General features: G+C 40.8%; 1 protein-coding gene across 2 annotated transcripts in view; it reads right to left on the bottom strand.

The window, feature by feature from the left end:
- LOC128613381 (CSC1-like protein 2) overlaps positions 1-12,718 on the bottom strand; it is a 61,234-nt gene extending 48,516 nt beyond the window's left edge. Inside the window, exon 1 of one of the 2 annotated variants that reach the window (XM_053634089.1) lies at positions 11,605-12,718. Coding sequence is in view for 1 of the 2 variants with exons in the window: in XM_053634088.1 (XP_053490063.1) it covers positions 3,583-3,601 (19 nt within the window). In the remaining variant the exon portion in view is untranslated. Of the gene's footprint in view, positions 1-3,582; positions 6,369-11,604 lie in introns of those variants that run through there. The other variant, XM_053634088.1, reaches the window with a different exon arrangement.
- Positions 12,719-19,615: the final 6,897 nt, after the last annotated feature.

Below are 19,615 nucleotides of genomic sequence, written 5' to 3'. Positions count from 1 at the left end.
GAGGAAGAAGCTCAAAATAAAAGCTGAGCGCCTCACTTTAACGTTCCACCATTTCAAATCGCTGCAGCACAGAGCCAAAACCCGAACACAAATCCCGCCATGGTTCAATTACTTATGAGCTGGACTGAATGATTATAGACCGGCCAACACTGAGAAGGCGGGGGTTACGACGACGACAAAATAAATAAATAAATAAATAAAAAAGTCAAGCCTTGGACAAATTATAAAACCAGTTTAGTTGGAACAAAGCGAGGATAGTAATGGATTGGAATCGATTTAGCTGCGTCACCTCGTTCGGCCTGGGGCTATTAACTTCGTGAGATTAAGGCTAACGAGAGATAACTGTGGACAGCAGCATAACTCGCATGATAAAAATGGTTCGTCTTATGAGGCTAAATCTAATTACTGGCCATCCTGCCACACACACACACACACTTCCTTTACAGCTCATAGTCTTATTGAACATTTCTATATCCAGCTAGCATATTTCATACCATTATATCAGGGGTTCCAAAACTAGGGGTTGCTTGATTTACAATAAAAGTATTCTAGGCCTTTATCGAGTACTAATACTAACCGATTTTCCAATTAACCGATGTTTAGTTAATGTTTCAATTTTAAGAACTTCTCAGGTCACTTACAAATATAAAATTCTTTGGAATTTTCTAGATTAATAAAATATTTTTTTAAACGTAAGGTCAGAGGCGCTCTAAAATGTGGTCGACTGTGACTGACGTCACTTCCAAATACAAGACACGCCCCATAGTACACTCCAACCCCCAACACTGACTGGCAGGTTTCTGTGCAAGGCTTTGGAAATGCAAACGCAAAGGGATTTGATATCACGTTTGAATTTTAGCAGACGCCGTACACGACCCCGAGGAAGTGAAATAGCAAACGGGGTAATTGCTATTGCTATTTTGATAGGACAGGATCATAACTCGTAAGACACGGGAAATGCAATTGCAAATGCTAATAATAATAATAATAATAATAATAATAATAATAATAATAATGAGTCTTTATTGATCACATATACATATGCACAGTGAAATTCTTTTCTTCGCATACCCCAGCATGTCAGGAAGTTAGGGTCAGAGCGCAGGGTCAGCCATGATACAGCGCCCCCTGGAGCAGAGAGGGTTAAGGGCCTTGCTCAAGGGCCCAACAGTGCCAGCTTGGCAGTGCTGGGGCCTGAACCTTCCGATCATTAACCCAGAGCCTTCACCGCCAAGCCACCACTGCCCCAATGGACTTCGCGTTTCCATTTGAAATTTGGCAGACACCTTACGTTTATGTAAATGAAAACGGTAATACTTTATTTGCGTTTTCATTTGAATGATGTCACAATTTATGCGTCCCCAATTAGGAAACGCAACTGCAAAGACAGCTTGCAATTGCTTTTGAAAATTGTCCGCAAAATACTTCCATAGACAAGTGACTGAGGACATCTTGGTGAAGCTAAGCCCATAAGATTTATTTAGTAAAGAATCTGTGGTATGAATAAATCAAAATGACTCCTGACTCATAACCATAATAAGATAGCTGCGTTTATAATAAATACATTAAAAGCCATAATAGCTTCAGTCTTCAAGAGCGCACAGAAATGCCAATCTAGTCCTACTTTAATGGATCGGTTCTTTGATCAATTGTCAGCTAAATGTTCAAACGTGGGGTTTACAAGATGCGCATTTCAGCTCACTGCACGGATTTGTGCTCGTTTAGCGGTATCAAACGGTTTAGAACAGCTCTTGATGCTCCGTAGATAATCTCCATTCCTTAAGCATTAACATGAAAATCATCTGGAAAAAAAACTAATGAGCTCTCGGCCTTGCGTTCGCAGCTAGTATTTACATGCACTCTCGTTTGTCTGCATGCCGCACGCATGATCGCCTGGCATTTCTCCCGTATAATACGAAAGCAAGTTAGTGAGCTGGGTAATGTGAAGAGTCAGGCAGCCAGCCAACAGATCATTATATTATACCACGACTATACATCTTTTTAAAAAAAGTCGTCTATATTTTTATTGTTCTGCGTTTTAAACTCAACCGACTTGTGAGACTTGTGCTGCGAGAGATGATAGAAAGCGCTCCCTGAAGTGTTTCTATACTGATGGAATGAGGCAAAACCTCTCTGCACACAGGATAGGAGAGATCATTTTTTCTCCAAAATGCCAATTCAGACAGGATATATATTACCTGGAGTTATTTCTACAAGTGCTTTCATAATGGGTGCGATATTTCCAGAAAGTCCAATAGTGAGTGAAAGCAAACCTAGCTGGCAAAAAAAATAAAATTATCAGTGATATCTAACCTAGCAAGCGAGCAAAACCAACTAATGAGTGAAAGCTAACGTAGCAAGCGAAAGCTAACCTAGAGCCTGAAAGCTCTAGTGACTGAAAACAAAGCAATCAAGCAAAGATGAACCTAGTGAGTGAAAACTGAGTGAAAGCTAACCGAGCGAGCAAAAACTAACCTACTGAGGGAAAACGAACATAGCGGGCAGAAACTAAATCAGTGAAATTTAACCGAGCAAGTGATAACTAACCCAGTGACTGAAAGCTGATCTACCAAGTGAAAGATTTTCATCCCTCAAACACACTTTTTTCTCTTTTAAATTAAACACTTTAATTAATCCACAGTAAAACAAAACTAACTTAGCAAGGAAATGCTAATCTAGGGAGTGAAAGTTAACCTAGCAAGCGAATAATAATCTAGGGAGTGAAAGCTAACCTAGCAAGCGAATAATAATCTAGGGAGTGAAAGTTAACCTAGCAAGCGAATGCTAATCTAGGGAGTGAAAGCTAACCTAGCAAGCGAATGCTAATCTAGGGAGTGAAAGTTAACCTGGCAAGCGAATAATAATCTAGGGAGTGAAAGTTAACCTAGCAAGCGAATAATAATCTAGGGAGTGAAAGCTAACCTAGCAAGCGAATAATAATCTAGGGAGTGAAAGCTAACCTAGCAAGCGAATAATAATCTAGGGAGTGAAAGTTAACCTAGCAAGCGAATGCTAATCTAGGGAGTGAAAGCTAACCTAGCAAGCGAATGCTAATCTAGGGAGTGAAAGTTAACCTGGCAAGCGAATAATAATCTAGGGAGTGAAAGTTAACCTAGCAAGCGAATGCTAATCTAGGGAGTGAAAGCTAACCTAGCAAGCGAATGCTAATCTAGGGAGTGAAAGTTAACCTGGCAAGCGAATAATAATCTAGGGAGTGAAAGTTAACCTAGCAAGCGAATGCTAATCTAGGGAGTGAAAGTTAACCTAGCAAGCGAATGCTAATCTAGGGAGTGAAAGTTAACCTAGCAAGCGAATGCTAATCTAGGGAGTGAAAGTTAACCTAGCAAGCGAATGCTAATCTAGGGAGTGAAAGTTAACCTAGCAAGCGAATGCTAATCTAGGGAGTGAAAGCAAAGCTGACCAAACAAAAAGGTTTACCTAGTGAGTAAAAACTGATTAAAAGCTAACCTAGCAGGCAAAAACTATCCTAGCAAGTGAAATATTTCCATCCCATCAAATGCTCTCTCTTTTGAAACTACAACCTCTAATCGATTCACGCTGAAAAAGTGCACCGTCACTCACTTTGTCTACACAATATCATTAATATCAACTGGCTACAGCAGAACGTTCCAGAACCTCCTGCCAGAACCGGTCAGAGGTTTTCCCCTTGAATACTTCAGACATCACGAGGTTTTCCCGATGCTGTTTGAGGACAGTCGTCCATCAGCATGGTGCAGTGAGGACACATCACATTACTTCTCTCTTTTAGGATCATCATCATCATCATCATCATCATCATCCACTCGGCAAATGCAGCAGCCTGACAGGGCATCATAAATACCACGGAGCGCTCTGGATCCTATTAAAGACGGTCAATTAAGGGACACACTGAGAAAGGTAGATTTAAAAACAACCGAGCAAAGGGAAGAACGGAGAGAACACGTCATGAAAAACAGAGAAAGAACGTGAACCGTGTGTCCCCGAGATGGCGAAAGAGAGAAGAATTATAAAATAAAAATGATGAACAGAAAAAATAGAAGAATAACAAAAACAGTGAAAAAGTGAAAGTGGTAAAGAAAGTTAAAAGCAATAAAGAAAAAAAAAAAAGAGAAGAGATAAGACAGCAAGGAACAAGAAAAATACAAAAAGGAAAACAAACAACAGGAATCCAAGAAAGGAAGAAGGAGGGAAGAAATAGCCAAGAAAGAAACCAAAAAAAATTATGTACAGAATAGTGACACCGTAATGGATAAATGTGCGAAAGAAAGCAACAAAAAGAAAGGAAAACGAATGGATAAAATCATGGTAAACAAAAGAGAAAGAAAGGGGGAAAAAAGCATGAAAGAAAGCAAATAAATAAATAAATAAATAAATGAAAATTATTAGGAAGGACAGAGTGTTCAAGGATGTAGAAATGGATAAACTTGCAGAAGAAAAGAACTATGGAAGGCAAGAAAAAAAGAAAAGAAAAGGAATAAAGAAACAAAAGGGTGAGAAAACGGGGGGAAATAAGAAAAATAGGGAAGGAAAAGAAAAATGGGGAAAAAAAGGAAAGTAAGAAAGACAGAATGATTACGAAGGACAAAATACCACCGCATGTAAACCAGATAAAATAAGAAAAGGAACATAACGACAGAAAGGAAAAAAGAAAGCAAGTAAGATGAAGAGAATCATTCCGAAGGACAGAAAAATGAAATATGTAATAGACCGACTAACTAAGTAAAAGAAAAGAAAGACAAAAAGAAAGAAAGGGAATTGTCCTGTGGTCTATAAATTCACAATGAAGCTCGGTGATTTGGTGCTAAAACTTCCTCAGGATTATTAACCCTTCGTGTCACACCGACGTGCTGCTACTAGCCATTAAAATGCCTCGGATGACTGAAACCCTACGGTTCGTTATCCGAGAAGGCGATAAAAATGACAAACGATCATTTCTCAGAGCCCAAGCAGCTATCACATACAACCATGCCGTTTACTCCAACGAAGGAGACGAGCTGCTTATCTCAGACCAGGAGGAAACTGCAGCTCATGCATTTCCACGCTGATCTGAAACCAGTTTCCTGTCCAAAAAAAAAAAAAAGCTTCAAGAGGACTTCGAGAACAGCCGACACGGGATCGGTCCGAAAGTGTAACGTTTACTCTGATCAGTTATCTCAATCGAACAGACGTTCAGCAACAAGCCACGCCAAATCGAGGAGAACTGCGCCACATCAGACGCACAGTGGACCTGACGACCTTTACGCATTTGGCGCAGGAACTACGCATTTTAACTGCAGCCTACATGAGATCACGCACAAGTCTTATCCACCCCAAATCCCACCCTCCCCCCTAAAAAAAAAAACCAAAACACTAATCAACATATTAATCTGGAACGATCGATGGTCGTGTACGTGTTTTGAAGGCTCCGATATTAACGCTGATCTGAAATCATCCTGGAACGTCACGTGTACAGTCTGGAGGTGGTGATGACGAGGTAACGTGTCTCCAAGTGGATTGGGTCAGAAAAATAAATAAATAAATGGACTGTAAATCGCGGTGCCGTTCAAGTGCGCTCACGATTTTTCTAATAGGACTAGAACTCCGCGTCACTGACCCTCTGGAAGCCCCGCCCCATTCGCCTCATCAGGCATTACTAATCGTATGGTCGGCGCTCTTGTGTCGATTCAATTTTCTCACTTTCTGTCACGGTTAATGGAAAAAAAAAGTTTTACGTTCATTAACGTGAAATAAAACCAAAAAAAAAAAAAAAAAGTGTATGTTTGACTTGGCGAACATTCGAGGAGTTTACAGTGAATAGATCAGTTAACAAAATTTTTAGGAATGTTTCCGAAAATAGCGAAAAATACCACATTTCTGGGACAACAGAGAGAACAGGCCTAAAATGTCATCGTGCCAAGCACAGGCATGTTTAAATAGCACATTTGCTGCAGTTGAACCTGGAGCGCATGTACACACAGGATTTTTACGCTAATCACCGGGTGTTAGCGCTCCTCTGTCTTAGCTGGACGCCAGAAAAGGTTACATACCTGCTTTTAATTCATCGCTGTACGCAATCGGGTGTCGGAATCGGACGATTTGGATCGATTTAAAACTCAACGACTGAAAAGAATCAAAATAAGACGGACAACTGCTTTTAAAATAAATAAATACATTGTATTTTTAAACTGATATGTAAAAAGGCTAGCGAGGTGACTCGGCCATAACTCTGATACTAAATTAACAGTGGGATTAGCCCGGATTCGGAATAACGTTGGACACATGTCGATCGGAGGATACCAAATCCGATCGAATCATATCGTAGCAGATTCAGTGGTACTGTCAAATATCGAATCGTTACCTGATAGATAACATCAGGTAACTATGTTTATTAGAAATGCTGCAAGTTTTTTTTTTTTTTTTTTTTTTTTTTTAAAATGGCTGAAAAGAGACACAATGGCAGTACAAAAGATTTACAAAAGAAGACACAATACAGAAGCTTTTATTTTTATATATATATATAAAAAGCTGCTGTATGGGCATCTGCTAAATGCTGCAAGTAGAAACTGGATTGCACGTATATATGGGGTTTTACAGTAATCACCAGTCGTGTGGAGGAAAAAGCTGACGTTCTGCTGTTTCAGTTAATATATAGACACTGGAAAAGTTTACATGCACACTTTCATGTTCTTATACAAATTATTGTATATAATAACTTTCCTCCCCCGCTTCTGGTTACTGTAAAACCCCATACACACACACACACACACACACACACACACACACACACACACACTCCTAGTTCTGTCTTAGACAAGTGATTTGTGAAAGCACGATCAAAAATGCCATCTGTTTTTAGACCTGCCTTTCCACACTAACACACACACTAACACACACACACACACACACACACACTAACACACACACATACATTCTTGGGGTAAGTATGTCCGGTATGAGTTGTCCTTTTGAAGTCTTCTTTCTTTAATAACAATTATAATAGCTATTCAAAAACATAAACATGTCCCTTGAAGGAGTGGCAATAGTTCCACCTACGCACACACACACACACACACACACACACACACACACACACACACGGCAACGTAACAAAAAGATCAGCAGAGCATAAAGAAACATGGCCATTTCGTCACGCATTATTACCCTCTCCATTATTCTCCCTCAAACTTTACTTCCTATAGACATAAACCTGGCCTCTTTTTTTTTTTTTTTTTTTTTTTTTTGCCAAATGTCAACATTTCAGTTAGAAATGTTTCCAATTTCCACATACGGATATTTTATTGAAGGTCATATCGACATTTAGGAAACTTACTTGTGTTAAATACAGATTTAAAATGAATAACATGGCAACTGCAACAGCTTAGTATTCTTACAACTAGCAAAACATGCAACTATTGCTTATTCAATCAAGAATATCAAGACGTGGAGGCATGGGGTGGTGCGATGCCACAAACGCAGAGCTGAGTTACTCTTCCCATCCCAAAGTCGATTATTTTCCAACAGCATGACCTGAAGGGTTTTTCTTATTGTTCGAACAGTCATTTGGCAGCGACTACCATTTCTATTTTTCCATTCATAAAGGTGGATTATTTACTCCGGTCATTCCTTTAGAGGAGACACTAAAAAGGTAGATACACCAAGCACATTTTATCCAATCAAAGTATGAATCACACAAGAGGACATAACGACCAATCACCGGTCAGAATGATTTCCAATGGCCAATCACTGTTCAGCTAAAGCTTTAGTGAGTTTTTAAAATACCTCATGATATAACAATGCTCAAAACTGATCATTTCACTGTCGAACTATCGATTCGATTTTAGCCTCACATGCATCATCACAACCAGCCATTACTGGGTAAGACCACCGCTGAAGTCCAAAAGCAGGACTAGTCAAGACAGATCTTACAGAGGGCGAAGTCCAAATGAGACCGGGTCAAGATCAGGTCCGAAAACCATAAGCCATCAAATCCTTTCCGTATCCAAGCCTTTTACTTGCACCAAGCACTGCACCAATGATTATTCTGTTTTCTAGAAGCAATTACTTCTTGTATACGTAAAAATACCACACGCCAATATTATTATTATTATTATTATTAACAAATTCTTAGTCGAGATCAAGACCATATTTAGTGAGACCAATGCCCAAGACTGAGACAAGTCCAAGTATCAATGCCAAGAAGTCTGACACAGAAAACCCTCATCACACACTGAACATCGTAGAGAACCACAAACACGCATTCATTTACATTTACGGCATGTAGCAGACGCGCTTTTATCCAGAGCGACTTATATTTATCTCGTTTATACACCTGAGCAGTTGAGGGTTAAGGGCCTTGCTCAAGGGCCTGGTAGATTGGCAGTGCTGGGGCGTGAACTCCTGACCTTCTTATCATTATCCCAGATCCATTAACCACTGAGCCACCACTTCCCCTAGCCAGCAACATTAAAATACTGATATACGGTAATATAAATAAACAGACAAATAAACAAATAAATAAATAAACCTAAGCTAACCTCTACTGATTCTTGTGGTTTGGAAGCCACGGTAATAATCAATGCACTTTCAAGCTCAAGCCCCAAATGAGCATCAGGGGATCTTTGAGCTTTAGACTCGTCGACGCCTGATGGAGATTAACGTGGAGGAAACTTTTAACGCGTGCATGAAACACGTACACAGTCCGATCTATACAGTCCGAGCATGAAACATGCACGAGTGTAGATTTATTCCTGCTCCTGGAATATAGACATTTTATCATAAAAGATTAATTCTGAGCTTATTGAGACTAATCTGGGGAACAGAGACATGCCAATATGGACCTGGGTCCTGTTTCCTGTTTGTGAGGAATCGGAAACTCCCGGCAGGTATTTAAGGGGATTTTGACTTTAGCGTTGCCTGGAAATCGTGGACGAATTTAACAGGTCGGCTGAAACACCACTTAGATTTGATTTCCATTTGGACTGATATTTTTTTTTTTAGACACATCCATAAAACATCATCAGGAATGATTCAGAAGGCATTGCTCATCCCTGTTCATGGCTTCATTCTCCAACTATTGATAGATAAAATTGAGAGCTTTTTTCAGCTCTCAGACGGAATATCATGACCAGATCATCGAAATCATAAATATTCATAACGTACTTGATATACTGTGATCTTTATATGAGAAGTAGCAGATTATTGTCATTACAACTACATCAATTTAAGTTCATATTACTATTAGATTTCTTTGTGAAGAAAATCAAAAAAGTCTAGCCAAAAATCAAAGGCATAAAAAAAAAAAACCAATTACATCACGCTCCATATTACGTAATCACGCCGTTTAACTTTCACACTAGCTCCTGACTACGACGTGGTACGAAAGTTACACGGCGTGATGATGTAATACGGAGTGTGAGCCATGGGAAAACGACAATAAATGATGTTAATATATCTAACTGAGCGGCATACGTTTTATCCCTTTATCGATCATATTTCGCCCAGTTTGGCTACCAAGGTGTGAGAAATGGGGGGAAAGAAAAAGTCTAGAAAATTGTAAAAATTCATCCCAAATTGGGAGAAATGTCAGAGAATGTGATGCTTGCGCTAATCCTGATTCCTGTAAGAAAAGCATCTGGATTTGTGACGCATTATTCGAAATGAACAGAAAGTGTACTCTAAACAAATACCAAAAAGGAGATAAAACAAGACGCGCATTATTCCCTTTTTTTTTAATTTTATTTATTTATTTATTTTACACGATTAGAGGTGCGCATCAGGACTGGGATCTCGTGGCACGCGACACAAAAACGTCACGTGCGCTGGAGGTTTTTCAACTTTTAAGCAAGAGCTCAGACAAGAGGCTGAAATAAAGACCAGAACGTTCATCCTTAGTAACTGCCTGGTCAGGGCTGTGTAGATAAACTTAAGACTGGTAGCTTGTTTATGTACGCGTCTCTTGATGTAGCGGAGGTTGAAAGCGGAAACCTGAAAGCACGTAAAGCTCATAAAAAGCTACTTCACCTGCACTTTTACGGTTACAGGCCGAAGTGGCTATATGGCGTCTGTTGTCCTATAGTGGACGTCAAACGCTCATGCAACGTTTTGGAACGAAACTGCAGCACAGCAACATCTGCGAACAATATCGAGTCGCTTAGCAACAAGCTAGCTAGCAGACAATACCCAGTTGCATTAGAAACAAGCTATCCGGCGAACATTAGCAAGAACTCTGAGGATTACTCTCAACCTGTGCACACAGCTTAGTATGGTCAGTGTTCTAGATTTAACCAAGTCTGTGAAAAAGCAAATACTGCTCAAACATTTAAAAGTAGAGAAGGGGAACTTTAGAGTGTTTATAGTATGAGCAGCCATGTCGATTTGACATCACTCCATAAACTCCCATCAGGGGGGGAAAAAAAAAAACCCCTCATAGACTTTGTATTGGTTTTAATGGAAACAGTAACAATCCCTGTGGGTCTCTACTGGTAATTCGTTGCCTTCTATTAGTGCATGTTATGTCTAGCGGATACAAGTGCGGACCAATAAACAGTAACAGTTCTAATGATTAGCTAATGGTTTGTCATGGTGTTTGTAGTGGAAACCATTAGAATTTCTGTGATAGTTTCTATTGTTTGTTTTTTTTTTTAAAAAAAAAAGGAGTCGTTGACGTGTTCTCGATGATTTCCCAATGAATTACTTCACCTTTAAAGCAGCATACCTCTGGGAGATTTTTCCAGATTTTCTCTGGAGGGTTTCCCCAAAAGATTTGAGGAACAGAGTGACAAATGAGGCCACGCCCACTTCGGGCTTCAATCCGAATACAGATATTTGGATACACGTACAAGTACTGCATTACACTTCTAATCAGAAATCCAAATCGGAAATGAAAATAATAATAATAATAATAATTTTGTTTCTATGATATTCTCTCCGTCATCAGTGTGTGTGTGTGTGTGTGTGTGTGTGTGTGTGTGTGTGGATATTATTTTCCTTCATGACGCGCCAGGGTAACGAAGTCCGCGTTTTCCTTTGAGTGCGCAATTTGGCACAGTGTGCGTCAGGGTGATCAGCAACACACACACACACACACACACACACACACCTTATTACAATGGCGTACTATTGTGCCACATTATTTAGTACAGCACTTTTGAATGGATGATCCCTGCGTTGCGTTACAGTTTTCTGCGTAAAGGTGAAGCAAAGTCCTTCTAGGAATCCTTTACATACAGGATTACATATTGGGGGGGGATAAATTAATTAATAAATAAATAAATAAATAAATATCAAGAAATATAATGCTCTCAAAAATTTCCACCAGGTCGCAAAAATCAGCACAAACCGATCTATGAATCTTTCAGACGCGGATGGATTGAATTTTTTATTATTATTATTTATTTTTTTTTTTTTATTCATCAGGCCCATAATTAAAATAAATAAATAAATAAATAAATAAAAAATCTTACATGATTATTAAAAAAAAGATCTAAAACACGAAGTAAGGTGTCTTGTCTATGCGTGAACAGGCCCCCACATACACACTAGGACACACACACACACACACACACACACACACACACACACAATAGCCACACTGATTTTTTTTTTTTTTAATTATTATTTTTTTACCTGTCAATTCAACCTGGTTGTTGTTTTTCCTTCCCCAGCTCAAGCGCACTGCTCTGCCCCTGTCCCTGTCCCTGCGCCCCGAGCGAGATAAATCCCTCTCAAATCCACAGCACGGGTGATGATGATGAAAATGAAGAAGATAAGCAGGTCTCGAGCCCCGCTCAGCATCCCCGCACCGAGCAAACCCGCACCGCGCTCGCGCACATCTGCGGCTCAGCTTCGTGTCCGAATGATCCTCTGGAAGAAAACAACAAAAAAAACAACAACAACAGAAGGAGAAAAAGATCCAGACTCCGCGTTTGAATGAGACAAAAGCACACAATGGACGCGCTGGGAATATAAATACACCGGCAAGCCGAGGCTTAATATATGCGTCTGTGTTTTAAAAATGGCGGCCTGCATGTGTGCATTTCAAAATAAGAGTCTAATGAGGCGTTCAAAACCAACCAAACAAACAAAAACAAGGCAAACCAGGGTCAAACAAACAAACAAGCAACACATCGATAAATAAATAAATAAATAAATAAATAAATAGCCTAAGGAAACTGTCCAATTATTTTGTTGAAAAAAAAACCCCCCAACAACTTATAATAATAATAAGAAGAAGTAGAAGAACAGGTTCAACACTACTGAAAAAAAAAACTCCAACAGAAACCATCATAGAAATTCTAATGGTTTCCACTACAAACACCATTACAAACCATTGGCTCACCATTAAAACCATTACCATTACTGGTCCTTAATGGTATCCACTTGACATAACATGCCACCAAATAGAAGGCAACAACTTACCCGTAGAGAACCACAGGAACCCTTACAGTTTCCATTAAAACCAAGGAGACCGGAGTACCAGGAGGGGAACACCCAAGCTCCGGACACACAGGACGGAGCCGGGATTTGAGCCCCCAACCCCGGAGGTACGAGGCAAACATTCTAATCACTAAGCCACCATGCCCCCCCTTCCATCTTGAAACCTTCTAAAATAATTTAAAGTGCATAATTACACCTTAAGGACCGATACTCTAAAAGCTAATCACATACAAACACTGAAAGTTCTTGTATGCATCCTTGATGGCATCATTTATTTCTGACCTAGTTTGGTACCTTTATTTCTGAGAGTCTAGACTATGTGGCCAAAAGTATGTGGACAATCGACCATCGGACATCTCATTCCAAAATCATGGGTGTTAATATGGAGTTGGTCCTCCCTTTGCTGTTATAAAAAGCTCCACTCTTCTGGGAAGGCTTTCGGATAGATTTTGGGGCTTGGCTGTGGGGATTTGTGTTCATTCAACCGCAAGAGCTTTAGTGAGGTCAGGTACTGATGTCAGGTGAGGAGGTCTGGGGTGCAGTCGGTGTTCCATTTCATCCCAAAGGTGTTCAGTGGGATTGAGGTCAGGGGCTCTGTGCAGGACACTCGCTTTGTGCACGAGGGCATTTTTATGCTGTAATACACATAGCATATCCTTAGATCATGCACACACCAAGCGCACTTAATTACACAGAGAGGCAATTCAGCATTGCCAGTCAACCTACTGGGATGTTTTGGGAGGTGGGAGGAAACTGGAGAATCCCGAGGAAGCCCACATGGACACAGGGAGAACATGCGAAACGCTGCACAGACAGCAACCAGAGCTTGTATCTGGGACCCTGGAGCCACTGTACCACCCACTTTCCTAGCAGTCCTTGTAAATTCAGACAGCATTAAGTCATTATCAATTAAATTAATAATTAATGAGTACACTCTGAGCCACACAGACTCAGTCATTTATTCCCAACATGTACTTACTCATTATTTTTGTTACAACTCCAATTATGAAAAAAGTTGGGACAGTATGGAAAACGCCAATAAAAACAAAGAAGAGTGATTTGTAAATGTACTTTGACTAAACGAAAAACGTATAAAGACGAGGTATTTGATGTTTTACTAGACCAACTGCATCGTTTTTTGAAGATAAAGTTTATTTTGAAACTGCTGCATGATACACGTTCCAAAAAAGTTGGGACAGGGGCAATTTAGGTCCAATAGCGATGTGAAGTTGAAATAAGAAGGTGATGTGAAACAGGTGAGGCAATCGTCTAATCATAGTATATAAGGAGCCTCCAAAAAAGGCCCAGTCCTTCAGGAGCAAGGACGGGTCGAGGTTCGGCAATCTGCCAACAGATGCATCAGCGAATAATCTAACACTTTGAGAACGACATTCCCCAAAGACAAATCGGTAGGATTTTGGACATTTCACCTGATACAGTGAACAATATAATTAAAAGATTCGAGGAATCCGGTCAAATCTCGGCGCGTAAAGGGCGAGGCCGAAAACCACTTCTGAATGCGCGTGATCTCCGATCCCTCAGACGTCACTGTCTTAAAAACCGTCACGAGTCTGTAATGGATATCCTGACATGGGCTCGGGAATACTTTGGTAAACCTTTGTCAGTCGACACCATTCGCCGCTGCATCCACAGATGCAAGTTAAGGCTTTACTATACAAAGCAGAAGCCATACATCAACACTGTCCAGAAGCACCGCAGACTTCTCTGGGCTCGGTCTCATCTGAGATGGACAGTAGCACAGTGGAATCGTGTTTTGTGGTCCGACGAGTCGACGTTTCAAATAGTTTTTGAGCAAAACAGCCGTCGTGGCCAGCGTCTGTCATGGCATGTGGGCGTGTCAGTGCCCATGGCATGGATGACTTGCACATCTGTGAGGGCAACATTAATGCAGAAAGAGATGCAGACATTTTGGAGCAACACATGCTGCCATCCAGAGCAGGACAACGCCAAACCACATTCTGCCGGGATTACAAGCGCATGGCTGCGTAAGCAGAGAGTGTGGGTGCGAGCATGGCCTGCTGCAGTCCTGACCTGTCTCCCATTGAGAACGTGTGGCGCATTATGAAACGCAAAATAATGCACCAAAGGCCCCGTACCATTGCGCAACTGAAGAGATGCATAATGGACGAATGGGGACAATTCAGTTTGCTAAACTTAACAAACTGGTGTCTTCACTCAGCGCCCAAATGCTTAATAAGTGTTATTAAAAGAAAAGGTGATGTTACACAGCGGTAAACAGTCGACTGTCCCAACTTTTTTGGAGTGTGTTGCAGTCATCAGATTTCAAATGAGTGTATATTTTCAAAACTAAATTAAATTCACAACGTAAAACATCAAATAATGTGTTAATAATGTGTTTTCAATATAGTACAGGGTGAACCGAATTCTCAAATGAATTCTCAAATGACGGGCCGGGTCGAGGTAAGACAGGAACGGCCAGACTGGTTCAAGCTAACAGGAACATTATGCGAACTCACATAACCACTCTTTACAACCGTGTTGAACAGAAAAGCATCTCAAAATGCATAGCACACCCAAGCTTGAGGTGGATGGGCTACAAGAGCAGAAGACCACATTGGGTTCCACTCCTGTCAGCCAAGAGCAGGAATCTGAGGCTACAGCGGGCGCCGAAACTTTGAAGCGAGTTGAAGATCGGAAAAAGACCAGACGATGTCCTGTCAGTTGCTGCCACATGATTGACTGAATCGATAACTGAAAGCGGTCTTAATGTATACATATTCAATTCACTGTAACATTTGATCTAAATTCATCCTGGTGCTTATAATAAACTAGATTTGCTCGCCATCTGGTGTTGATACTGAGAACTACACTCAACGGGTATTCAGATTTTTGTTTCATAATGAAAATGAAGAGAAATAGTGTGAGGGGTGAAAAAAGGAGAAGATTTGTGGATGTGACCTAAACAAATCTTTCCTCACAACAGATTCCAGGACTAGGATTGGGAATAGTTATAATAGGGGAATAAATGATGACAGGATTTTCAACTAATACTGTGTTTATTCACTGTTTATTTGGTCTCAGGGTAAGACGCTGGGTGTTATCTTTGTCGAAGCAAAGGTTAACCCACTTTTTTAATTCTCCTGCCGTGCTCTAATTTGCATAACCTCCTGGCCTAAGTGTAAAGGAGATATTTGGTCACTGGGATGATTGGGAAATTTGCTGTACTCAGCCTTATGGCATAGGAAAGAGGAGGTCTTGTGATTCAGAACACACCAGGTCAAAACCCACTTTTCTTGGCAGAAATTGTTCCCCCCTTTGCTGATTTTTTGCTCATAAAGCATTGCATAAAATCGCACCCAGCATAGTGGTGCCTCCCTGCCTTAGGTTGCCCTCACTTTGGTCACATGGAGTCGTACCTGTCTTTTGAATCTACACATTGTAACACACTGGTACCCGTTACCCGACTTATTCTGATGAACGCAGATCATTTCCTCTATAATGGTCTCCTTTTGGATAAGGAATTCGTCGTCTGTCAAAGAACCGGTCAATATTGCTTGCTTACACCATTCATCATCCTGGGAAGACAGTGCTATACAGTTCTCCAGAACAGGACCACGGACCCAATGGACGCTCTGGATCAGAACCCCAGCAAACAGCAAATGGGTTGAGTTCAAATCTAAGCATCTACCAACCACCAACACCAAGCTGCGTCCGTCGGTCTTTAAACGAGACCCGTAACTCTCAGCTGCTCAGCTGTATCCTGTTTCAACTGAAAGTCTATTTGCATAAAAGTCTCAGGCTAGATGAGGTCGATGTAAATAAGGTAAACGAAACGCGGTGCTCTCAGCATTACAGCCGCAAAGAGGACAACTGCAAGGACATCCTGCTAGGTTTTCCTCAAGGGGTCCATTTTGGTTTGACGTATTAAAAAAAAAACCTACGTACAAGCCGAAATAGTCCCCTCTCTATTTTGTGTCCTCACATAAACACGATATTGCAATCAACCCACCAACAAAGCTTTCCTGGCTGAGAGGAAGACGTACCGTACCATTCGGATCTTCCAGAAGCCTCCACTAGCTGTCTCGCATCAAAGCTTCTTCTTCTTCATACCCATTTAAAATGTAAGTAAACTGGACAAAATCTTGGAGAAATGATCCTTTAAGGGATCTTCAAGGCTTCATTGGATGATTGAGGGTATTTTTTAACATTATAAAAGTCCTGGGTGCAGTACTGAGCTTGGGTTACTGCCTGTTCAGAGTTTTTTTTGCACGGTCTACCCATATTCATGGGCGTTTCCACAAGGTTCCTCTGGTTTCCTCCCATTGTCCATAAACATGCAGTTAGGTTGATTGGCTACGTTAAATTAAAGGGTGTGAAAGTGTGTGTGCATGATGACCTGCGATTAGGGTGACCAGATGCAAACAGACCCAACGTGGGACAAGTGGTAAGTTTGTGTGGGACAATGTGCGACAATATTTCTGACACTGAGAGGTCTAGCATTTTGATGTCTATCTAAATGAATAATAAACATGTTCATTCGGCCCATTCGTATTTATTTATATTTATATGATTGGCTGGGGTTCAGGTGGTAGAGCGGGTCGTCCACTAATCGTAGGGTTGACGGTTCGATTCCCGGCCCACGTGACTCCACATACCGAAGTGTCCTTGGGTGAGACACTGAACCCCGAGTTGCTTCCTGAAATATTATCATAGAAACATGAGAATTCTGTCCAAACTCTCTATTTCCAATCAGAATGCACGACATCATCTCAAGTTACAGGATGCGGAACACAAGACTAAAATACCGTGCATTACAACACAAAGCAGGACGTCTTGTCACCCTACCTGCGATGGACTGGCGTCCTAACAAGATGACTTCTCCGCCATTGAACCTACAGTAGGCTCTATATCCACCGCAACCCTGACCAGGATAACCCATTTACTGAAGATGAACCAAATTTGCCTCAACTGATTTGGGATCCATTGGCCAAACTAGTTAGCCTATTTGCTGTGGAAACCCTCTCATGCCTGTAAAAACCTGTTCTCCACTCAGTTACGGTTATAGTCAGGATAACGCTTGTGCAAATATATTTTAAGCTCTCATTTCTTCTCCTACCCACACCTCGACTGAACTTCTGGCTCATTTTGTGGAAAGCATGTAATCATTCCTTCATCGTGTCCCTACACTTGTAGGGTTCTGCCTAGAAACATTAAGGGTTCTAAGATTTCTGAGAGTAGATAATCACTATACTGAAGACAAGCTGAAAAAAGAGGCGTCATTAAGAGCATATATCCACATGGTGGCAGTGTAGTGATGTGTATAGAAATTCCTTGTACTTTATGGTTCTTGGAAAAAAGAGAATAATTAGTTTTACACAGCAATTGAAAGAGGGATTTCTCCAGGTTGTGTGTTTCTATGACATCTTCTAACCATGTCAACTTTCTAACATTTTGGTTGGTTTACAATGCTATCCCAGTCTTTTATTTCACATGTAACAGAAAAGACCCGTAGCAGCATCTAGTTTGGGATTCACTTCACCAGACTTCATCATTTTGTTATTCAAAAATTGCTTATCAGATTCTTAGCACAGAACCCCCAACACACACACACACACACACACACACACACACACACACACACACACAACCCTGCTGAAATATCCCCCAATCGATACCTGCATAGAATTTGTAATGGTTTTAATGGTTATAATGGGAATTGTATTGGTTTGAATGGAAACGGTAATGGTTCCTGTGGGTCTCTACTGGTAATTTGTTGCCTTCTATTGCTGGTATGTTATGTCTAGTGGATACCATTAAGGACACACACACACAACCCTGCTGGAAAAAAAAACAATAGATACCCTCATAGCATTTGTGATGGTTTTAATGGTTACAATGGGAATTGTATTGGTTTTAATGGAAACTTTAATGGTTCCTGTGGGTCTCTACTGGTAATGTGTTACCTTCTGTTGGTGGCATGTTATCCATCCATCCATCCATCCATCCATCTTCAACCGCTTAATCCTTTTCAGGGTCACGGGGAAACCTGGAGCCTATTCCAGGGAGCATGGGGCACAAGGCGGGGTACACCCTGGACAGGGTGCCAGTCCATCGCAGGGCACAATCACATACACACTCACACACCCATTCATACACTACGGACACTTTAGACACGCCAATCAGCCTACCATGTATGTCTTTGGACTGGGGGAGGAAACCGGAGTACCCGGAGGAAACCCCCGCAGCACGGGGAGAACACGCAAACTCCGCACACACAGAGCCGTGGGAATCGAACCCCGACCCTGGCGGTGTGAGGAGAATGTGCTAACCACTAAGTGGTGGCATGTTATGTCTAGTGGATACCATTAAGGACACACACACCACCCTGCTGGAAAAAAACCCAATAAATACTCTCATAGAATATGTAATGGTTTTAATGGTTACAATGGGAATTGTACTGTTTTTTTTTTTTATGGAAACAGTAATGGTCCCTGTGGGTCTCTACTGGTAATTTGTTGCCTTCTATTGGTGGCATGTTATGTCTAGTGGATACCATTAAGGACACACACACAACCCTGCAGGGAAAAAAACCCCAAAACAATAGATACCCTCATAGAATTTGTAATGGTTATAATGGGAATTGTATTGGTTTTAATGGAAACTGTAATGGTTTCTGTGGGTCTCTACTGGTAATTTGTTGCCTTCTATTGGTGACATGTTAAGTCTAGTGGATACCATTAAGGACACACGCACAACCCTGCTGGAAAAAAACCCAAAACAATAGATACCCTCATAGAATTTGTAATGGTTTTAATGGTTATAATGGGAATTGTATTGGTTTTAATGGAAACTGTAATGGTTTCTGTGGGTCTCTACTGGTAATTTGTTGCCTTCTATTGGTGGCATGTTAAGTCTAGTGGATACCATTAAGGACACATGCACAACCCTGCTGGAAAAAAAACCAAAACAATAGATACCCTCATAGAATTTGTAATGGTTTTAATGGTTTTAATGGAAACTGTAATAGTTCCTGTGGGTCTCTACTGGTAATTTGTTGCCTTCTATTGATGGCATGTTAAGTCTAGTGGATACCATTAAGGACACACGCACAACCCTGCTGGAAAAAACAAAACAAAACAATAGATACCCTCATAGAATTTGTAATGGTTTTAATGGGAATTGTATTGGTTTTAATGGAAACTGTAATAGTTCCTGTGGG

Source organism: Ictalurus furcatus, chromosome 10 (genome assembly GCF_023375685.1).
Source record: "Ictalurus furcatus strain D&B chromosome 10, Billie_1.0, whole genome shotgun sequence".
NCBI lineage: Eukaryota > Metazoa > Chordata > Actinopteri > Siluriformes > Ictaluridae > Ictalurus > Ictalurus furcatus.
Note: the sequence above shows the minus strand (reverse complement) of the source record. Positions and strands in the feature narration are given on the sequence as shown.